The sequence below is a fragment of the Lepidochelys kempii genome, chromosome 1, assembly GCF_965140265.1.
Source record: "Lepidochelys kempii isolate rLepKem1 chromosome 1, rLepKem1.hap2, whole genome shotgun sequence".
In the NCBI taxonomy this organism is placed as follows: domain Eukaryota; kingdom Metazoa; phylum Chordata; order Testudines; family Cheloniidae; genus Lepidochelys; species Lepidochelys kempii.
Genome location: NC_133256.1, coordinates 140,782,341 through 140,803,844, shown reverse-complemented (window position 1 = coordinate 140,803,844; position 21,504 = coordinate 140,782,341). Strand labels below are relative to the sequence as shown.

General features: G+C 40.5%; 1 protein-coding gene across 1 annotated transcript in view; it reads right to left on the bottom strand.

The window, feature by feature from the left end:
• MBTPS2 (membrane bound transcription factor peptidase, site 2) overlaps positions 1-21,504 on the bottom strand; it is a 45,530-nt gene that overhangs the window by 18,961 nt on the left and 5,065 nt on the right. The window contains exons 3-6 of the mRNA XM_073357292.1: positions 19,909-20,047; positions 15,086-15,189; positions 5,304-5,431; positions 17-135 (exon numbers count right to left, since the gene is read on the bottom strand). Coding sequence (XP_073213393.1) covers positions 17-135; positions 5,304-5,431; positions 15,086-15,189; positions 19,909-20,047 — 490 coding nt within the window. The remainder of the gene's footprint in view (positions 1-16; positions 136-5,303; positions 5,432-15,085; positions 15,190-19,908; positions 20,048-21,504) is intronic.

Here is a 21,504-nt window from a genome sequence, read left to right as displayed (position 1 = left end):
CAAGACCTGTTCATACCTCTGTGACCTCAGTGACAAGTGCCCCAACACCCGTGTAGTAAAATGGGAAAAGAATTGCTGGCAGCAGGAACAGAACTATGAGACTCGCAACACCAAGAACAAAATTATGCCAGACACCTACAAAGAGAATAAAAAATATTGACCTTCGAAGGAAACACTGGCACAAGTAACTAACAAAAAAGTGTTTCTGAACTGTAAAATATCAGTGTCTTTCCAACTAACTTTCCTGGAATGACTGCAAGTAGCTATGAACACAATTAGCCGACTGATTTATGGATAAAGGTCCCAATCCTGCAAAGACTTGAGCACATGAATTACTTTACCAACAGGAGTAGCCCCATTGAGGTCAATGGGACTATTCATATTCATAGAGTTATTCAAGTGCTTAAGTCTTTATAGTATTAGTGCCAAAGCAAGCACTCCTTTGGTTATGCAGCTTTAGAGTCTCTTAAAAAAAAAAACCATAGCAAGCATGATACTGATATCTGCCACATAACATTCACATCTTCACGTAAGTCAAATGGGAGAGAGAGGAACTGGGGTGGTTTAATTTGTATTAAACTGATAATCAACTACAATGACTTTTCTTTATGCAGTGGTACCATATATTCAGTGGGGGAGAATATAAGTCCAAAAAAGGAAGCAGGGAAGACACTGATAGACTCCCAATAATCATGCTACACTAAGTCTTTAATAAAATACTTTTAAAATGTTGAGTGGAAAATCTGGGCCCAAAGCTGTCCCAGGAAACTACTGTGTGCAATCAGCACTTCCTAGTCTATCACTTTTCTTACTAAGGCAAGCATAAGCTTCACAGGAAGCTGTGTGAACTTAGGAAGCCAAAAACAGGGTTACTTTCAACACCTAGCACAGAAATTTTCCAGTTCTACTTGTTTGCTTGGACAAAAATAGTCTGTGTGGCCAATTCATAGCAACTTTCCAGTGACGGAGTTTCCTTACAGTATCTTATCTTGTTGAGAAGGATATGATCCAATTCCACATTTACAGTACTGTAACGATTTATTACATAAGAGAAAGTTCAAAATCTTTTAAACTCATTTTTCTCCCACGGTATTTTTCTCCCACTGGACCAATCATAAGATGCAATGGAATCTCATGATAATCCCTTGGGACACTCACTGTGAGTCATCATTATGAGCCTTATAAAATCTGATTTCTCCTTCAGGATTCTGAGGCCACAGAAAGGGAATGTGAACCAAAGTTCTGTCTGTGCAATGCTCCAGTTAAGGGTTTGTTGTTATTTCCATGAATAGTTCCTTTTTAAAGGGATTTCTTTCCATGTGGGTTTTAAATCACATCTGACTGAAACTAAATTGGCACGTAAACTAAAACCCTGAGCATGAATTCCCCTCATCCCAAAGTAAAATAATGAAAACAACAGTATAAATTAAATAGGCAACAACCATTTCATTTTAGCTTTCATGCCATTTTTTAAAACGCACAATTACTTTAGTACAGCTTGTAATGCAGACAGTACAGTTCATTATGTGGGAATGGGGGCAGAGAAATCTAGAAGAGTGAGTGATTTTATCCATCCCAGATACGCAAAGCAATAAAGGTCTGAAAGATTGAGGCTGGGAGGTCAATTTAATTTTGTCAAAATATTTACATTCCTTAAAGGTAAATCTCAGGCAGCACCCTTGATGATGTCTTCGATGTATTTAAAAAGACAAAGACTTCACAAAGCAACATCAAAAAAACAAACCAAACTGAAGACTCAAACAATTTCTTAAAATCTACTTAATTCTCATTAAAAAGTACATACATTCCAGTGACTCTTCAAAGATGCTACAAGAAACGTACCCTCCTCTGAGAAAATATTTTTTTACTTGGGAATATAAATAGAGAACATGGAATTCTTTTGCTTTTATCCAAATCTCAACCTTTATTTTAACACTCATTCAATATTATTGAACTTATGATGCCATCTGCTGCACAACAAATATACTTTTTTATATCTCAAAAGTTTGAAAGGGCTACAAAAATAAACTTTCAGTGTATATTCCCTACTTCTTCAGCAATCATAATAAAAATCTGATTTCTATTATTTAAACTTAGATTTCAGGTCTTCAAAAGTTGGAGTAAGCTCATTCAGTTCCTCAAATAAACAAATAATCAGCAATGCCAAACAATGAAGCTTTTAGTAAAATTTAATGCACAATATGCCTAATCATCGTTAAATACTCCAATCTCATCTTTTAAAATGCATTATTAGCTGTATCAAAATGCACTTACTTGATACAATTAACTGATAACTGTTCATTCAAGTATGGCCATGGCAATCTGCCTCTACTGTTACCTGTCATCACTACATACATTTCCGTTTACTGTTTCAAGCTTGGCAAGAGTTGTTCTTGGCATTTATTAGTCAACAAAAAACAGAATTCATTTTTAATCATAGCTTACAAATGTTATTTGCTCCCGCACAAAATGCAATAGTGGAAAGCAGCTGCAATGAGGCATTTATGGACCTTGACCTCTCCTCTTTTTCAGTTCTGTCTGGGCTACCTGGACTGTGTTTGACTTTTAAAGAAATGGTCAGTTTAAAAGGGGGAAAAAAAAAAAAAGATATGTCTACACTGAAAGTGCTTGGTTTATTGATATGTTTGGGATATAGAATTACTTTGTTTTGCTTAACACTGCTTAGCTTTGGTGTGCTCTGCTTAAAAGCTCTTTTGCAACAAATTATAGCTGCAGTACTCAGTGAAACAACAGATTTCCAAAGTCTTTGTAAAGCAGCAATACACTAGGCAGACCAACATACCACTTTCCCCAGCAGTAACAGAATCCTTGCGTCTCCAAATTCCTACAGCATTGGTGGAGGAGCTCCACTGTGTGGTAGCTGCAGGTCTCTCTGGTACAATAAGCCCCAGACAGGAGATAGAGTTTATAACTCCAGGATCATTTTGAACTACAAGCTGAATAAAGAATTGTGTGTTTCCTTTTGTGTGTGTTTCAGCCCCCTTCCTTCCTGAGGGCAACCTTAAAACCATAGAATAGATAAGTGGTTCTCAACCGGGAGTCCGCGGAGCCCATGGCTGAAGCCCAGTGCCCCTAGCCCCAGCGCTGAAGCCAGGAGCGGCGTGGGGCTGAAGGCGGTACGACCCCCCTGCCCAAGCTGCGAGCAGCAGTCCCCCCACCCCAGCCAGGAGCAGTGTGGGGCTGGGAGTGGCGCAGGGCTGATGCCAGCACCCACTCAAGCCCTGAATCCGGGAGTGGTGTGGGGCTGAAGCCAGCAAGCCTCCCCCCGCAAGCCAGGAGCAGCGGGGGGCTGAAGCTGGGAGCCCCAGCATCTCCCCGCCCCAAGCTGGGAACCACACCGTTCCCCATACACAGTCCCTAGCTACACCCCACCTGCACCCTGAGCTACCCCCCTGCCGGCACCCTGAGCTACTCCCTTCACTTCATACAGCCCTTAGTAACTCCCTCCCTGCACTCTGACAGTTTTCAAACTTTTTGAACTCTCCCCCCTTTGAGTTATATTTTTTGGTTGCGTCCCCCCCACAGCCCAGAAAGGCTGGGTGGCCTGCTGAGTGAGTCAGGGGGTGGAGGTGGTGCTCCCTCCTTGGACCCCGCTGTGCAGAGCTGACTCAAGCCCTCCCAGCTCTTGCCCCCCCAAACAGAAGTAAAACTATGCCTATGCCTAAGGGTCGCCTCCCAGCCTGGAGACCCGAGTCCCCCTGCTGAGCCCTGGCGTTTTTATAGCCTGTTGAGGGGGGCCTCAGCAAGAAAAAGGTTGAGAACCCCTGGAACAGATGACTAACATGCTGTGTTGAAATCCACTCAGATTGCATCACTTGTAGAACAGGGCAGTAATACTGCCATGGGGTGTTCATCTGTGACAGGTAATCCTGCCCAAATTTCAACACCTGTACTGGCTGGTCATTATGCAGCTAGTATGCTTCAAGGCTTTACTATTAGTATTTAGAAATATGCAAAATAAAGAATATAGGCCATGTCCACTTAAAAGATGTTTTCTATTGCTCTAGATCAATGCACTGAAGTTGAAGTTAGAAAGTTTGGTGCTGCTGACCATTCCAAATCATACAGTATCATTTTTTTAAATGGAAAAGGGAACTTAAGAGAATTAAATACACAGACACCTAGAGAAGCTCCTCTTACCAACCATTCCTGACATTAATCCACAGGCCATCAAAATGGAGAAGAAAAAAAGGTACAAAAGACAAAAAATCTCTACAGTTAAAACAGCAAGGGGCAACCCATATTACATATTATGTCACTCTCATTAAATGGTAAAAAGGAAATTACATCATTTTCTTCATATTTACTTTTTAAACTCATAACAACTAAAACTTTTCATATTGGTTAATATGTGGCTTTTAATGTTTAAGGAATAAAAGTGCTTACGAAGGATCAGATTCTTATACTCTTGCTTACACTGAGTAACACCGTATTGCAAGAGTGCGTCCATTTAATTCAATAGGAGTACTCATGGAATTAAACTATTCAGTGTGAATAAGGGTATCAGAAATGGTGGGTCACACTATGTATTTTGTAGTTCATTTCATGTAAACACCCATTTTTTCCCCGATTTTATTCCATTTCCCCCTCCCATACCCCTCCTTTCCCCCCAAAAAAGCCAGTAAGGTTTCTCCGGTTTGGGAGAATCACAGCCCCATTGCTGGAAGTTACCAGGTCTTGTTGCTTTTATTATAAGTTATGCTGAACTTATTTATATTTTGTAAAGACAGTAGGAACGGATACCCTAACTTTTATTATTTATAATTACTCATTTTTAAAATGACCTCCCAGGAAACTCAAGCTGTACGTCCAAAATGTTTCCTACAGCTATACTGCCATACCTTTTATTCCTAAATTGAATCTAGCATACAACAACTTTTTTTTTTTAAGTTTGTTCCACCTCTTGGAGACTAATGTCTTGTTTGAAAAAACCCCCAAACAAGATCAGTATGGGCGGTGTTACTATACATTTTCTCCCCATCACCCAACAATGTATCTCAGTCTCAAAAAACAGAGGGACCACCTTTAGGGGGAAGAGAAGATTTTAGTCTGCTTGTCCATTCATTTCCTGGACTCTCCACCAAGATTGCCAAATAGGGTGCCACATGATACCAATTTTGGAGATGTTATTCTTTACAGGGACATTTGCTCATCAGTAACTAGACTAAAACCATAAAGAATTGAAAAACATGATGGTGTCTTCAATGTTAACCAATACTAACACATGCAAAAGAACAACTTGTTGGACAGATTAAGATTTAACATAACACAGACTCTGTTACCTGCACAAAATATTCTCAACTGCTGGACTGGAGATATAAGTTGCAAGTGGGTGGTAAAGAGATCGACAAATGCTCCAGGATATACAATAAAGATAAAAATCCCAAATCCATTAAACCGTACTTGTTCTCTAAAGAAAAAAGAAAAATGTTACTGCAAACCAAAAACTAATGACTCTATAATATAAAATAATGATTCTTACATTTTAGAGCACAGTAGAATCTTACAGCATCTGTATGAAATTCAGTTTAGCACAAAATACTAGCTTAAAAGATAATTAAGCTAAACTTTGTTTCTTGTGTAAGTACCCAATTCTAAACAGAAGGAAAGGATGACCCCAATTTCCCAATTTGTAAACAAAAGACAGAAAATAAGTGATTATTTTTTAAACCATCTTTAAAAAAGCTTTTTATGTTTTAATATTTTGGGGTGTGTTTTTTTAAGTAAAAAATAATTGCAGTTAGGAGTCAGTTATGAAATGGACCAGAACTGATCTTGCTCAAGAACTACCTAGAAATAGCAACAGAAATGCTTTTCTCACAACACCTGGATTTTCCTGAATTTATCACTCTTTCCCCTCAATGCACTTAAAAGCAATTTGCAAGCTAAAAGGAGTGCTGTGCCACCTGAAAAGAGAAACATAAGTTTCAAATATCCATGTAACACAGAGAAGAAACAAAAAAAAAGAAAAAAAAAGAAGATGAATGAAGTCAAAGGGCATTAGTAACTGACAGGGTGCATGGGGTTTATATCCACATCAGAGTTTTGAATTAGTATTTTTTAAAATGGGAGTTATATTTTTGGAATTATTAGATAAAGCTTATGTGAACCGTAGGAATTTCACAGGGTTTGATACAGGCTTTATAGCTCCTGTCTGTTTGGATGTGAATATTATGGACCAGTCCTGTATCTGAGCTGTCATGCTATACATGGCTTAACATTTTATATATTTACTCATATTTCAAATGTTTCTTATCATATGACTGAGGTACATGTACAATAAAAGCTGGTACAAAGCTCACTGAATGAATCAAAAACCCGATAAATTCCTTCCAAAGCAGTTAATCCATCAGAACTACCTATAAAACAGGATGATCAACAATGACCCCAATGTTCACGTCTACCCATAAGCTCGGGGAAGGGGGAAAAGTGGGAGGAAATAGGCTTTGCAACGTGTCCTGATGGCCAACAGATTCATATATCAAACACTGGGCAATAAAGAGTTCCAGAACCAAAGGTCCCACACTGAAATCATCTTGCCACCAGCTGCTTCCAGTTTACAGCAAGTGACAGTTAACTAAAGCCCTGATTTCAACTGCTGCAGTACCACATGAGGACAGACGCCTTATTCTCAAAGACGCTAGGACTCAAACCATTCAGGACTTCATCAGTCAAAACCATCATCATCTTGAAATGGTCCTGGAAATGAATTGGAGGTCTCAGAGCATAGGCGCGATGGACTCCCATGCGGCACTACTCTGACAAAATGCTCCTAGCACATCTATTCAAGAAAATCTAAATGCAGGGAAGCGTCTGAATAAGACATTACAGTACAAGACTTGAACTAGAAGAGAAAAGTTGAGACAAGGAGAAGAAAGGAAAGGAAGTGGGAGGAAAGAGAGAGCCTCACTTCTTCCAAAGATGCATCTTCAAATGGTCTATTCTATGTTGGGCCACTCCATTTTTCTGTGCTTAAATAATTTAAAATGAAATTTTCTATATAAGCTACAATCCAAACTCAAATGCTCAGAACCTTTGCCACAGAACATGAGTGAAGATAAAGTGCAACAGTGTAACAAATAGTTAAGTAATTATGTGATATAATCTGGCTTAAAAAAAAAAAAAAAGTGTACCTCTAGTGCCAGAATCTCTGCAGCTGCACATACCTACTGGCTAGCTGCATGCCCAGTCACAATAAACGTGAGAGAAAGGAAGAATACATCTTGGCCCTTCTTGTGATTGGACCCTCTGATTAAGGTGGAAGTCCAACACTACCTTACTCAGAAATGTAAGATGAGGTTGCAAATAGACCCTTGTCTTTATAGAAAGCTTATATGGGAGGGGTGGGGCAACTAAAGCATGTAGTTCTGCTATACTCCTACCTAAGGTAATCATCTCCAATAATGCTACTTTCATGGAGAGATGTAAAAAGGAACACACAGACACAGGCTCCAAAGGTGAACCTATTTGAGTCAACAAAACTAGATTTGGATCCCATGGATACATGGGGTCCATCACAGATGGAAAGCGTTTGTCCAGTCCTTCCAAAAATCACAGTCATTGGGTTTATAGCGGGGCAGTTACCCCGCTCCTGAGAGAAAAGGCTAGGCTGATTGGGGAAGCAGCCACAGCAGGGGCCACGCTCCGATCAGGCCACAGCTGGCCCTATAAAAGGGCTGTGAGCCAGGAGCTAAGTTAGTCTCTCTCTAATGGTGGAGAAAGAAGGACCTAGCTGCCTGGGAGCAAGGTACCAGAGGTAGAGAAGTGCTGGGGAGCTCCAGCCTGGCAACTCCCCAGGCTACAGGCCTTGTACAAGGCTGAAAGAGAGGTACTGGGCTGCAGGGAAAGGCAGCAGGTCCAACCCCCCCTTGCCAGTGATGAGTGGTTTACAGACTGCAGTCTGCCCCAGTGAGCAGGGGCTAGAAGATGACTGGCAACAGCCACTGAGGCAAGGTGGGGATAGAGGGTTGGGGGTTCCTCTGGGAGGGGAGCCCCAGAGTGTGGGGGCACTGCCAGGGGACAGGACCCCAAGGTAAAGGGGCACTGGGGTCTGGGAGGGACATGGGGGCCAGCAGCAGGCAAGACACTAGCCAGGAGGAGGCGCTCAATACGCTGGAGGGCTAATTCCCAAGATGACACGCAGGAGGCGCCATGCCAGTGAGTCATTGCTTCGCTACAAGGTTGGAAAAAAAATACACCTTCCTCCTATAGGAGGATAAAACATGTAAACAACTGCCATGTGAACTCTCATGGAACTGACAGAGAGCCCTTTAGGTGGAGTAAATATTCCAGAATATGCTATAGGGAAGACCACATGGGAGGAATACCTCCCTCTTGGAACCATATGGAAAAACATTTCCATTTCATCAAATAAGTGTATCTGGCATCAACCTCCAAGGAACACTCAGTTCGCTGAGGTGTTAACCACAGAAAGAATCTGACAGTTCCCAAGTTGTGACCTGCTCTAGAACAAGAAAGGCGACAATTCCTGTTCACTTGAGTAGCAAAGAGATCTCTGGCATTTTCCACATCTGAAAAATGGATCCTGCTATGTCCATTGTGAAGGACCATTCATCACTCCTGCTGAATGTTCTGCTGAGATGATCCATCAGATAGCTGTGAATGTCTGGTAGGTGCAAAGCTTTGAGTGCAATAGCACTGTTGATGCAAAAGCCCCTAAGATCTATAGCCTCCTAGCAAAGACTATTTGAACTTTCACCTTCCTGCCTGTACTAACGGAACAGTAGTGTTGTCCATGAGAGACTGTACAGTGCACCCCTTGAAGTGGGGAAGGAATTCCTGACATACCGGGTGAATCCTTTGTATTTCTCAAACAATTATGTGGAGAGTGATATCTTGATCTGACCAAAGTAACCGAATCTGGAGGTCCCCAGATGAGCTCCCTATATCCCAGGGAGCAGGAATCCATAACTAGTCCTGGAAGATAGGGCTGGAGGAAAAAGAACCCCTTTGCATATACTGGCAGGGTCCACCCACCAATCCAGGGATGACAAGACATTTGCAGGCACATGAGTCAACATGCCTAGCAAAAGGTGGGATGGACGGTAGATGAACTGCAACCTCCCCTGCATGCCCTTGAGCTGAAATTGGGCATGTTGAATCATAAACATGAAAACTCCCATGTGTTCTAGAAGCGTCAGACAATTCCTTACTCTTGTACAAGGACAGGCCTTAAAGTCTGCACAGTTCAATGCTGCCCAAAATATGGCCAGAGGCAAGTATGCTCTCATTGAATTGGAGTCAAGAACTGCTCCTATAAAAATCTATCCTTGTACAAGAAACAGCGTTGACTTGTCCTTGTTCATCAACAGGGCCAGGGAACGAAAGAAGGACTGGATCTTTTCAATGCTGACCTCCACCGGACATTTGGATCAACCCCAAATCAGCCAGCCACCCAGACAAGGGAATACCTGAACACCTGTCTTCCTGAGGCGTACTGCTACATGCACTTTGTAAAAACTTGAGGAGCAGAAGAGAGACCAAATGGGAGAAATCTGAACTGATAACGTACATTCACCATGACAAAACTTAAAAACCTCCTGTGGCTCTGGTGAACGGCCAGACAGTAAGTATCCTTCACGTTGAGGACAGCGTGCCAATCACCTGGATCTAGGGACAGGATAATAGAGGGTAGGGTAACCATGCGACACATCCTTTTTACGTATTTAGGTTTCACAGATCCAGACCAGGACTGAGGCTTCCCTTGCATTATGGAATAAGAAAGTATCAGGAATAGAATCCCCTTCCCAATGTTGAGGAAGAGCATATTCTATGGTTCCAGATTGTAAAAGACACTGGACTTTTTGAATGAGAACAGTCCTTCCTATAAGCTGAAAAGGGACAGGGAATGCAGATTTAGAGGAGGGATAGAGATAAACTTCAGGGTATAACCCAGTTTCACAGTGCTTCAGACCCAGTGATTGGTTGTAATATGGGTCTGAGCACCTAGGAAGTGGATAATTTGTTGCCAAAGGGAGGGATGGGAGAGATCAGATCTTCACACAGTGGTACGCGGACCTCAACTAAGAAGTTAAATAGACTGCTCAGATGTTGTAGGTTGCCTCAATTAAGTTAAAGCACAAGATGGAGTTGATGATCTCCATCTCTGGGACTTGCAGCATATTTTAAATTGTTCAGGTTTCCTTAGATGAGGGTACAATGGATACCCTTGGAGAGTCTGAGGATTAAACTACTTACACTCCAGTCCTTAAGAGGAAGTCCCCAGATAACTAAAAGTTGCCCTAGAATCTTCTAGGGAATACAATACTTTTTCTGTCTTCCATGAAAACAAATTAGGATCCTCAATTGTCCAGTGGATCTCTGCTGGAATCCCAGATGACTGCAACCTAGTGAAGTACCTACCTCATGCCATGACACTAGCCAGAGTTTGCACCATACAAAGCTGCTGGAAGCAAGGTTTTCACTACTAAATGACCTTCATTAATCATGGCTTGATGATAGTCTTGCTTAAGCCATCTGGCAATTTGTCAATGAATTTAGCCGTATTGTCTCAAACTGAAAAAACGTATCTTGCTACGAGAGCCGAGTAGTTTGCAATTCTAAACTGTAACTTTGAGGTCATATATTCTTCGAAGAAAGTTTTGTTTGTTTTGTTTTTTTTAAATCTTTATGCTTAGGTATGGATTTGGAGCATCCTTGACATGATTTCTCATCGACTGCAGTCACCACCAAAGAACCTTCAGTTCAGTGTGTGTGTGTGTGTGTGTGTGTATCAAACATACAGCTAAGGGTAGCATAAAATCCCTCCTTTACCTGTAAGAGGTCAAGAAGCTCACATAACCTGGTTGGCACCTGACCAAAAGGACCAATAAGGGAAGAAGATCCTTTCAAATCTGTGGGGGGAGGTTTTGTTTGTGCTCTCTAAGGACGGAGAGGAGGACCAGGCAGGAAAAAAACCTCTCCTAAAACCCTACCTGAAATAAGCATCTAAGATTACAAAAATTGTAAGCAAAGCAAGAAAATGCATTAGATTATCTTTTGTTTTAGCTTGTGAATTTTTCCTATGCTAAGAGGGAGGTTTATTCCTGTTTTTTGTAACTTAAGTTTTGCCTAGAGGGGAATCCTCTGTTTTAAGTCTTCCTATCCTGTAAAATTAACTTCCATCCTGATTTTAGAGGTGCTTTTTTTACTTTATTATAAAGTTCTGCTTTTAAGAACCTGATTGGTTTTTAGTGTCCTAAAAACCCAAGGGTCTGGTCTGTGCTCACCTTGTTTACCTATTTGGTTGGTATATTATTCTCAAGCCTCCCCAGGAAAGGGAGTGAAGGGGCTTGGGGGGTATTTTTGGGGAAACAAGAACTCCAAGTGGTCATTTTCCTGAATCTTTGTCTAAATCACATGGTGGTGGTAGCAATACCGTCCACGAACAAGGAAGGATTTGTGCCTTGGGGAAGTTTTTAACCTAAGCTGGTAGAAATAAGCTTAGGGGGTCTTTCATGAGGGTCCCCACATCTGTACCTCAGAGTGGAGAGGGAACTCTGACAGTGACTAGAAAAATTCTTGATCCTGGGATGGCATTTGGTATCTCCTTTCTGTTCTCTTAGCAGTGGGTGGAAGAGATGCTGGGGTTTAAAATTTTTAGGGAATTAGCAATTCTTTTTAATAATTCTTGATATGTTTTATGATCATCCTGAAGCAGGGACAAGGATTATGACACTGTTGCCTCAAGGGGAGGGGATGAAGATGTATTCAAAGGATGTACAGGATGTTTGCAAGGAGGCTATACCAATTAGGTCTGGTTTTAAAACCTCTAGTACTTGATCAGTACTGAGAATGGTAATGGACATGTGTCACTGCCTTGAGGGTGACTTAGATGGGCAAGGTACCAGAGAAGCCTGTGAAGCATGCCCCAGGGGTTCTAGAACAGCCACTGATAAGGCATCAGACCCCAGTTGTAAGTACCCTATCCCTACCCCTAGACTTGCTCCTGAAGACATGTTGGTTTCAGGATCGTTGTCCCTGATTAAGGATGATTAGAAGACATATAGCAAGGAGCACCTAGTTCACATTCTTCTTCTGACAACTCTTACAAAACAATAAGCTCCTTTATAAAGCTGGGACTTTTCAGCTTGAAAAAGAGATGACTAAGGGGGGACATGATACAGGTCTATAAAATCATGATGGGTGTGGAGAAAATAAATAAGGAAGTGTTATTTACTTCTTACAACACAAGAACGAGGGGGCACCAAATGAAATGAATAGACAGCAGGTTTAAAACAAAGGAAGTATTTCTTCACACAAAGCACAGTCAACTTGTGGACTCTTTGTCAGAGGATGTTGTGAAGGCCAAGACTATAACATGTTTCAAAAAAGAACTGGATAAGTTAATGGAGGCTATTAGCGAGTCCATTAGTCCATCAATGGCTATTAGCGAGGATGTGCAGGGATGCAAAAAAGCTCTGAAGTGTCCCTAGCCTCTGTTTGCCAGAAGCTGGGAATGGGCAATGGGGATCACTTGATGATTACCTGTTCTGTTCATTTCCTCTGAAGCACCTGGCATTGGCCACTCTCAGAAGACATGATACCGAGCTAGATGGACCATTGTTCTGACCCAGTATGGCTGTTCTTAAAAAGAATGCTGGGGCTTTCTAATTCAGTACAAAAAGGAAGGAATACCACATGTTCCCATTTACAAGGAACAGTCCTGATTATGACACTGCTATCCCACATCTTGCATTAAGTGGCCTAAAATGTCTTTGGGGTTCATTTAACATAGTGATATGTTGTGACACAATCATCACAATGTTGTAACACAACAATTTTATGCTGAAAGGGAAAGCCTTATCAACTGAAAAGGGTGGTTTTCTTCTGAGATCTCCCTTTCAGATATTGACCAAACCATTGCCTTTCTTAGTTTGTGAATTGTGATCTCTGGAGCGCTCAAGGAAATATAGCTACAGGCATAAGACCTACAGACAACAACAACAGATAGCCAAATAAACATATTCTAATAAAGAACTTGATTAATGCCTAGTGTATGCGTAGAAATTAAAGACCACACATACTGGAAGAAAGCACAGAACATCACTTCTCTCCATCATTCAGCACACCAACAGGAGAGAATTCTTATCTAGAGAACATGAGGCAGGAGGCCCTGCAACTATACCTGCTAGTGGTTCACAGGTGTGAGGTTAGACCCCAGCACATAAGGTAGGCACAGCCACACAATGGCCCCTTTTGGAACTCACATATCAAAGTGAAACCCACAGCATATTCCTTCACGGCCATCCTGATTTATTCTATCCTGAGCCAACAGGATGGTTCCTGTACCTAACTCAAGACTGGCATCTCTCTGTTCTTCCCTGTGCAGCTCAAAAAAATAAAGGCACAAGGAATGTAAAGACCTAATGAAGGTATTTTAAATCCAAGATTTCATTGATCAAAATAGTACCTTTCGAGTAACATGCTACAGAACCAGTTAGCTTTTTAATTTTGAAATTTTGCCAGTCACAATTATTGTCTAAAAGAAACAGTTCTCTATATAATATTGGGCTAAAGACAAGGCACCTTGTACATTGTAAAACTGGATCTAAACACTGTTCTAAGGCAGTGGTGCACAAACTGGGGCACAAGAGGTTCGGCGGGGGAGGTGTGCAAAGAAACTTTGGCCTTTTGCCCTTTTAAAAAGAAAAATACAAAAAAGAACAGGCTAGCTTATTTTCAACAATTTGGTAAGTTTTATAACTACAGTAGGCGTATTATGCCTTTAAAATTAAATTTGATTCTCATTCATTTTGAAGCTCATTTAATGATTAATAATTGATACTAAAAGACATAAACTGGCAACATATATAATAATAGTTGAGAGCCTGGGACCTCGAGTGACTCAGACACACTAATACTGAAGTGAATGAATGAACAGTCTCATCTCTGTATCCCCATCACCTTCAAGCATGAAAACCAGTTTCAGATTATAAGTAATGGAAGCAGGGTGCAACAAATTCTGTGAATGGTAAGGGGGATGCAACTGGAAAAGTTTGCACTTCACTGCTCTATGGGTCCCTGGTTTCTGTAGTATTCCTGTATGGCAAACCAGAAATTTGGCAGGTATCTCTCAGCTTTGAGGATTTTTTACATGACTATGAAAACAAACAATAGAACCAGTACAATATTTCTTTCAATATGCATTTGGTTCACTTTATATTTCTGTCAAAGTATTAACATGCCACCAACCTTTGTACTGAAATGCACAGCTGGTTTTGGCAGCTGGACAAGACAAAGCCAGGGTTTCTGACACACAGCTGATGCTTTTGGTGTTCGGGAACTAATAATTCTTCTCCTTCCCTGCCCATTGTGGGCAAAGGCAGAGGTGACCTCAATACCAAGTGCCCCACCAAGCCACCTAGTAACCCTGTCCTTACATCTTTCACAGCATTTAACAGTAATGGCTAAGCACATCAGATAATTCTTTCTGCTGAAATGATTACCAGTAAAAGAGTTAACACTGACATTTAAAATATCATTATGCATAAGAATTAACATACCACTGAGATTAATTGCAGCAAGTCACATCTCTCAGAACTACAGTTCAGCCTCTTGGTACAGCCCTTCATCAGTTTGCATTTAAGTCACATCATGAAGGTTTCCATAATACCCATAAAGAGTGGAAACTTTTTTGAGAATAAAATATTAGATTCTGGAACACCATTCTGTAACAGTGCATTGTGTCTTTGCAAATTCCACAGCTACAGAATCACAGAAAATGTGGGACCTTGCTTAACAATAAAGTAAATTAAAGGAAGGCTAACTTTAAATCTGAAGCAATGCAGTACATTAAAGAAGTGAAAGTCCATACTGATGATCTGCGCAGTAGACATTTATTTAAAACTCTATGCACCCGGCCATGATTCTAGGCACTTCAAAAACTTACAGTCAACACAAACCATAAAATACAATTAGAAAAAGAGAATAAATGAATTGTCTATATAAACCACATAAACTCTAATCATATTCACCCGTAGTTAAATACTCAGGAATATAAAGCTTTGTTGGAACATACTAAGAGAAAAACAGTTTGCATTACCGAATAGCTGCCACCCCGTGGCCGACTTCATGTATGACACCACTGATGAGGATTGCCGTGAAGAAATAAGTCAGTTGGCTGATGGGCAGATTTACACCAGGCACCTGTTCATGTAGGTATGACAACAAAGCAAAACAAACTAGGATACCAAGAGATACAAAGACAGATCATTTTGCCTTTAAACATGCTACTGCAACATAGTCGTTTAAAGACCAGAAGCACAACAAGGGCCCTTTGCGTACACAACTACCAAATACCCCTCTGCCCTTTCTACCTTATATATTTTTTTTAAAAAAGCCTTTCGTTACCTTTTATTGAAGATTTAAAACACTCCCATTCCAAAAAACGCAACAAAAACAAACCAAATACACATGACAAATCATGGGAGAAACTGCCCTAACTCTCATTAAGCTTCAGAAGTGTATGCAGATTTACACAGAAATGGTATACAAATAAATCAGTCATGGAAATTGCAAACATCAGTTTACAACTTTCTGTGGTGACTCTTGTAGGAATCGCTGCTCATCCACCATGAGATTTAAAAAAAAAAAAAACTCATGATTTTTAGGCCAATCACGTTTTTTGGTCTCTCTTCTTGATTGTAGACTCCTTCTGATCACTCCCACTGTGGCTGTGACAAATACAGGTTGAAAATTCAACCTTAAATGCATACAAAATGTGTGTACACAAACAATGCAGGCTGCCCCACTCCCTGACTCCTCTCCTGACAGATCCCACTGCCCCTGACTCCCTCTGCTCACCATTACCACTGACAGGCTGCTGTCCTACACATGCGGAGACTAACTTCTCCAAGAGCAGCTCCCAGTTCCAAGCCAGCAGTGGAAAAGGCTGCCCTGTGTTCCTAGCTTTATTAACCCGTTTCCCACACTGTAGTGGAAGCATGAGGTCATTGCTGCTGCTGAGCTTGGAGAATGCTCAGTTCTGCAGCATCTGCACCAGGGCTCTGACACCTCAGAGCACAGAGGTTGCACCCCAGTAATGAAGACATCTGAGGCAGCTGCTGTGGCTACTACTAGCAGCACAAACTGAAATATTGACCTCCAGTATTAGAAAGGGGGAACTGCAAAGAGTGCAGGCAAGATGACTGAACTGCCTGTGTTTTATCACCAGAGCCTTCCAAAACTGGCTTGAAATTGTAACACACAATAATATCATGAGTGTTGGCAACACTGCAATAATGCAATGAGCTGATGTTAGCAATTAGGAAGACAGTCTTTTTGTAATTTTCCTTAGCTTTTAAGCTACAGTTTAAGATATACTAAACTACCAAAACACCACCAGCAACATATTGATGCAATCGGAGAATTCCAAGCATACACATTTATTTCATTCTCTCATTTTAGAGAAGCTCCTAGAACCTTGAAGAATCTAAGGAGGAAATCATCAACACAAGAACAAGTTACAGGAAAAAGCCAGAAAAAGAGGACAGATGACAGGAGACAAAGGAAGCAGAAAATGAAGATAGACATAAGGATGCGGAGAGGCAGAAATCAACCATATTAGTATAGACAGACTGCAGGACAATGCAGTAAAGAGAGTGGGAAAGAACAGATAGAAAGGAGAAAAAACAGGGAGAAAACTGAAAAAAGAAAAAGAGGAGTAGTACAGAAAAAGGAAGTGACAAAAAAAGAAAAGCTTGCCTCTGAAAAAACTGGTTCTGGAGGTGGGAATCAATGAGAGAGGCATTAATCACTTAACCCAGGGTTCCTCAAACTTCATTGCACCACGACCCCCTTCTGACAACAAAAATTACTACATGACCCTAAGAGGGGGGAACCAAGCCTGAGCCCTGCCATCCCAGGCCGGGGGGGAGGGAAGGGTGGGAAAGAGAGGGAGACACACAACAAAGCCCAAGTCCCACCACCCCATGCAGGTGGGCCCAAGCCCAAGGGCTTCAGCCCCGAGTGGGGGTCTGTAACCTGAGCCCCGCCACCCAGGGCTGAAATCCCCTGGTCTTTGGCCCCGGGTTGAGAGGCTTGGGCTTCGGCCCCAGCAAGTCTAACACCAGCCCTGGCGACCCCATTAAATGGAGTTGCGACCCACTTTGGGGTCCTGACCCACAGAACTGCTGACTTATACTAGAGTTAAAAAAAAACAAAACTAAAATAAAACTAAAAATCCTTTTTAAAAGAAGGGGTAAGGAAAGCAGAGTAGAATATAGAGAGATAATATTTATGACTAGGCCTGTCACTGTCAGCAGAGTAGGACCATGATGCCACCTCTCAGCAGTCAGCACCACAGTCCTACAGTGTCTACACCTGAGAGAGAGCTCCTGAGGGAAGCAGAGTTAGAACTTCAACTATAGCACCCTACCAATTTGAAGCCAGCCGTGCTCGCCCACATTAAGCATCTTCTGTATTTTCTGCATCAACTGCTGGTGTTAATTTAAAGTTAGAGCTGCTGAGAAGAGCAGAGTTGTCTCAGACATGAACAAGGACAAAGTGCTATTAGCACTGAAAGCTGGCATCATGAGTCTACCATGAATATAGGATGCTTCCCGGCATCGGTTTTCAATGTCTGAAAACCTATTTTAAGATATATTTAAAAGGAATCTAATCCTTCATGAAATATACTGAAATTGAAAATAGCATTCTGTTAGGAAACAATGTCATCTCTATAGATATCTTAATTTTCTAAATTCTACTAAAGACATTTGTATGAAAAGAGGACCCTTTGTTATGATGCTTCTTTCACACCTCTGACAGTTGCAAAAATTTCCATAGTAAGCAACAGGTAGAGAATAATCAGTAGAAGAGGAAGACCACTAAAGAAACAAACATTCTATTTTCATGCAAATACTCATAAGAGTTGAGGCAGAGAACAGAAAATGTTATATAGATATATAGCTATAAAAGTAAAATTGACTGTTTTTCAATTATTCTTATAAGGCATCTCTTTAAAGTTTATTAAGCCAACAGCTACAGTATAGGGACTAACTAGTTTTGTGGTTTTGCACTCAGCAGCTATTCTCTTGTACACTGTCTATGCACCTCTCCTTTACTTACCTTACAATAATTATAAAAAGATCATCAAATTTGTATGCAACAGACAGATGGCTGATCTACAGATACAGTTGGAGACAGCCCTATACAACTGTTCCTGTCACTGGGACTTCTCTTCTGCCACCAGCTATTGAATCACTTTATTACCGCTAATTGGATGTATATGAGTAAGTCAATGGCACTCCACTCTGAAGACTTCTGCTTCACATAAAGCTGTAAGATCATGATGGTCTCCGAGAGAAAAAGTAGGCAATGAAGGGGAGTGCAAAAACAAAATGGCAGATATATAGCAAGTACTCTTCTTTGGAATGTTGAAGTTTTTAAAAAAATCACAAACTATATCTGTTTTCCCTCTAAATATCTGGCAATACTACAATATACAGCAACTCTTTGAAAGGTAGGGTTAAAAAGTATGTTGTGATAATTCAAGGTAAAAAAGTAGAATAGGAAATATAAAAAGAATCACAAACCTGCCTAGCAAAAGCTTGCTTTTCACCCATATCTCTGAATTAGGTGTCTCTAAATACTTCTCTATCCTTGCTTTAAATGTATTGATATTAGCAGCCCTCATATCACAAGGGAGTCCATTCCAATTTTGGATATTAAATCTAAGTCGCTACTTTCATGGATCCAATTCACATGGATAGGTTATATCCCAAGGGTTCAGTTTTAATTTTCCCTTCATTTCCCCCTCTCTCTTAACAGAGGTATGTCACAAAGACCTTTCATTTTGTGAAGGTCATGACATGATCAATTCCATGTTACGATCACAAAGTGAGGGAGTGAGGATGGTGTTCCTGTACAAGAATACAATAATAAAAATGTGCAGGGAGAGTGAACTTTAACTTCTTTCAGAATTGTTACATCTGACAGAGAGAAGACATAAGAATATTCAGTTGGAAACATTCAATAAAATTGATGTAAACAATGCAGAACAACCTTACATGACTTTATATGAGAAGACAGATGCACTCTGGTCAGATGATTATACGAGAGGAAATAAAATTAGCTACATAACCCTTCTTGTAAACTAAAACTATTTATAAAGGTGATGTCATTCCTTCTTCACTGCCTCAGATATTCCAAAATAAGAGAGAAAGAAATTTTAAATGCAAACTCTTCCATTCAGCAAAACAGTTCTCTTCTTCTGGCACTGTATGATTTAGTGTCTGGTATCAGAAACCCGTGCAACAAATGAATACAATGTTATTAGCTCTGTAACCAGACATTGCCAACAGAGATAACAAAAATTGCTGTCTCGGATCACCAACTCGACATATGATCCTTGCGTGATTCAAGTGTTTAATCAGCTTCACAATATAATCCTTGCCTCCCACTATCCTGAACAGTTGCTCATCCTTCCTTCCCCCTTCTACTGACACCCTGAACCAAAACAAACTGAAACACTCATCTGTTTGTGGATTACACACATGGCTTGTTTTGCAAATTTCAAACCCATCACCCTACCCATCCCAAAAAGTAGGGATTCTAAATAGCTGAGTGGAGGCAAACCCTTATAGCTGATTGGTATTCTTAGTAACTGTGACGCTTTCTGGGTATTCAATATGCATACTATCTATTCCAAATTCCTCTGTGCTTTTTTTATATAAACTCTCATATGTTGCTACCTCTTTTTTTAAAGACTGAATAGGAACATGGCCATTTTTGGTATAATTGGGGAGACTTCTAATCTTGTGTGGAAAGATTTCAAGATCAGAAAGGCTAAAACATCTCCTATGAAGACATCTCTTTGGAACAGGTTATAATTCTTAAGCTGAAAAACAGAGAGGGAACACTTACCACGACTTGCAACATACGATCATTCTGGACTGCAGGAGCCTCAGTTATCATCAGCGTCAGTGTCTGTATCAGTGTCTTTCCAAGGAGAACAACAGAACCAAACATGGCAACTATGCCGAACACCATTCCTATACTGAACCTGAAACAAAGAGAAACAAATGGTCTTGCGCACATAAAAGAAGCAACTGCATATCATGAAGACACTTAAATGCATCAGTGCAGCCTAACATATCAAACAATGGGTCAAAACTTCCCCAGTGCTATTCTGTCCCTCTGGTACATCACCACAAAAGTATTAGCAACCAATAGAAGGCTTAAGCCTACAGGAGCAGAACTGCATTTTTCTCCAGTGAAGAAGTTAGTGTCATAATGTTATACAAAACCGCATCCAGTTGAGGGTCAGGATTAGACAGTGATTCACATTGTTTCCATGCCACTAGAACAGGAAGTACTTATTTTCTGATTATCATAACTTGCAAAATTTTATTAATGTTTCTTAACCAATGGGAGGCAAAATTGGTACTTAATGCATTAAATGGTATAATGGTATTTAATGCATTAGATAAAGCTTATTTTCTGGCTAAAATATTGCAAGTCGCTGTAAGCTTTTTTCCCTCCTCTAACAGTTTCATTGTTCCACTACCACCTTTAATTGAACCTCATCAGGAGTTAGTCAGTTAACAATTATTTTAAGCTGCTTGCATTTGTAATTAAAATAAAAGGGACAAGTGGAAGTCAGTATGTTCTCTTTTGCTGTAAGATATTATACATATTATAAAAAGGCTATTTATGACTGATGTAAACCCATTTTAACCTAAAGTTATCTTACATAAGAGGAAACTTAAACAAAGAGCATCAACTCAGCAGATCTTTCCTCTTTTATTCACTCCTATCCCACTGACAGTAAAAGCAAAATAAGTTCACTACTGAACAGAAAGATTAATACATACAATGGAACAAATTCAAGACTTCTCAGCTGTTATTCCCAGAGTTAGTGCAAAATAATGCTGGAAACACAGTTTTGCATGCATTTTCTGGCCCCCCGAAAAGTACGCACAGTGCCACTGTGCATATCACTCACACCAGGAGCATAAAAAATTCCAGCAGAGGAAAGTGTAGAATGGATATAGGCTAAAATGTAAGCAATGCACCCTAACTCCCCACACAGCTGTAGAATGCCCAGTAAATGGCTTTGCCAACAGAGCCAAACTTGTGGCCCGATTTCTGTCAGGGTTCAAACCAAGCAACTTTTTAAGCTTGTGCCTCTGGCCAGCCAGAGTACTGAATTTGGTTCCACTGATTTCTCAGATTGTCCTCCCCACCAAAAGGTGTAATCCTGAAATGGGACTATTTGCATACAATCTAACTGACTTCAAAGGGACCACTCAGATGCTTGCAGGAAAAAGCTGCAGGCAGTATACCAATATTGTAACAATAGCATGATTTTTGTCTGCTGCAAAATACCAACAGGCATTTTAGGTAATACTGCAGAATTATTTCAGCTCAGCTTCTTGTTTATCTCCTTAATGAAAACAGTTACTTTATAAACAAACACTTGATTTATAATAAATGTTTTTGAAAGAGTACAAAGTAGAA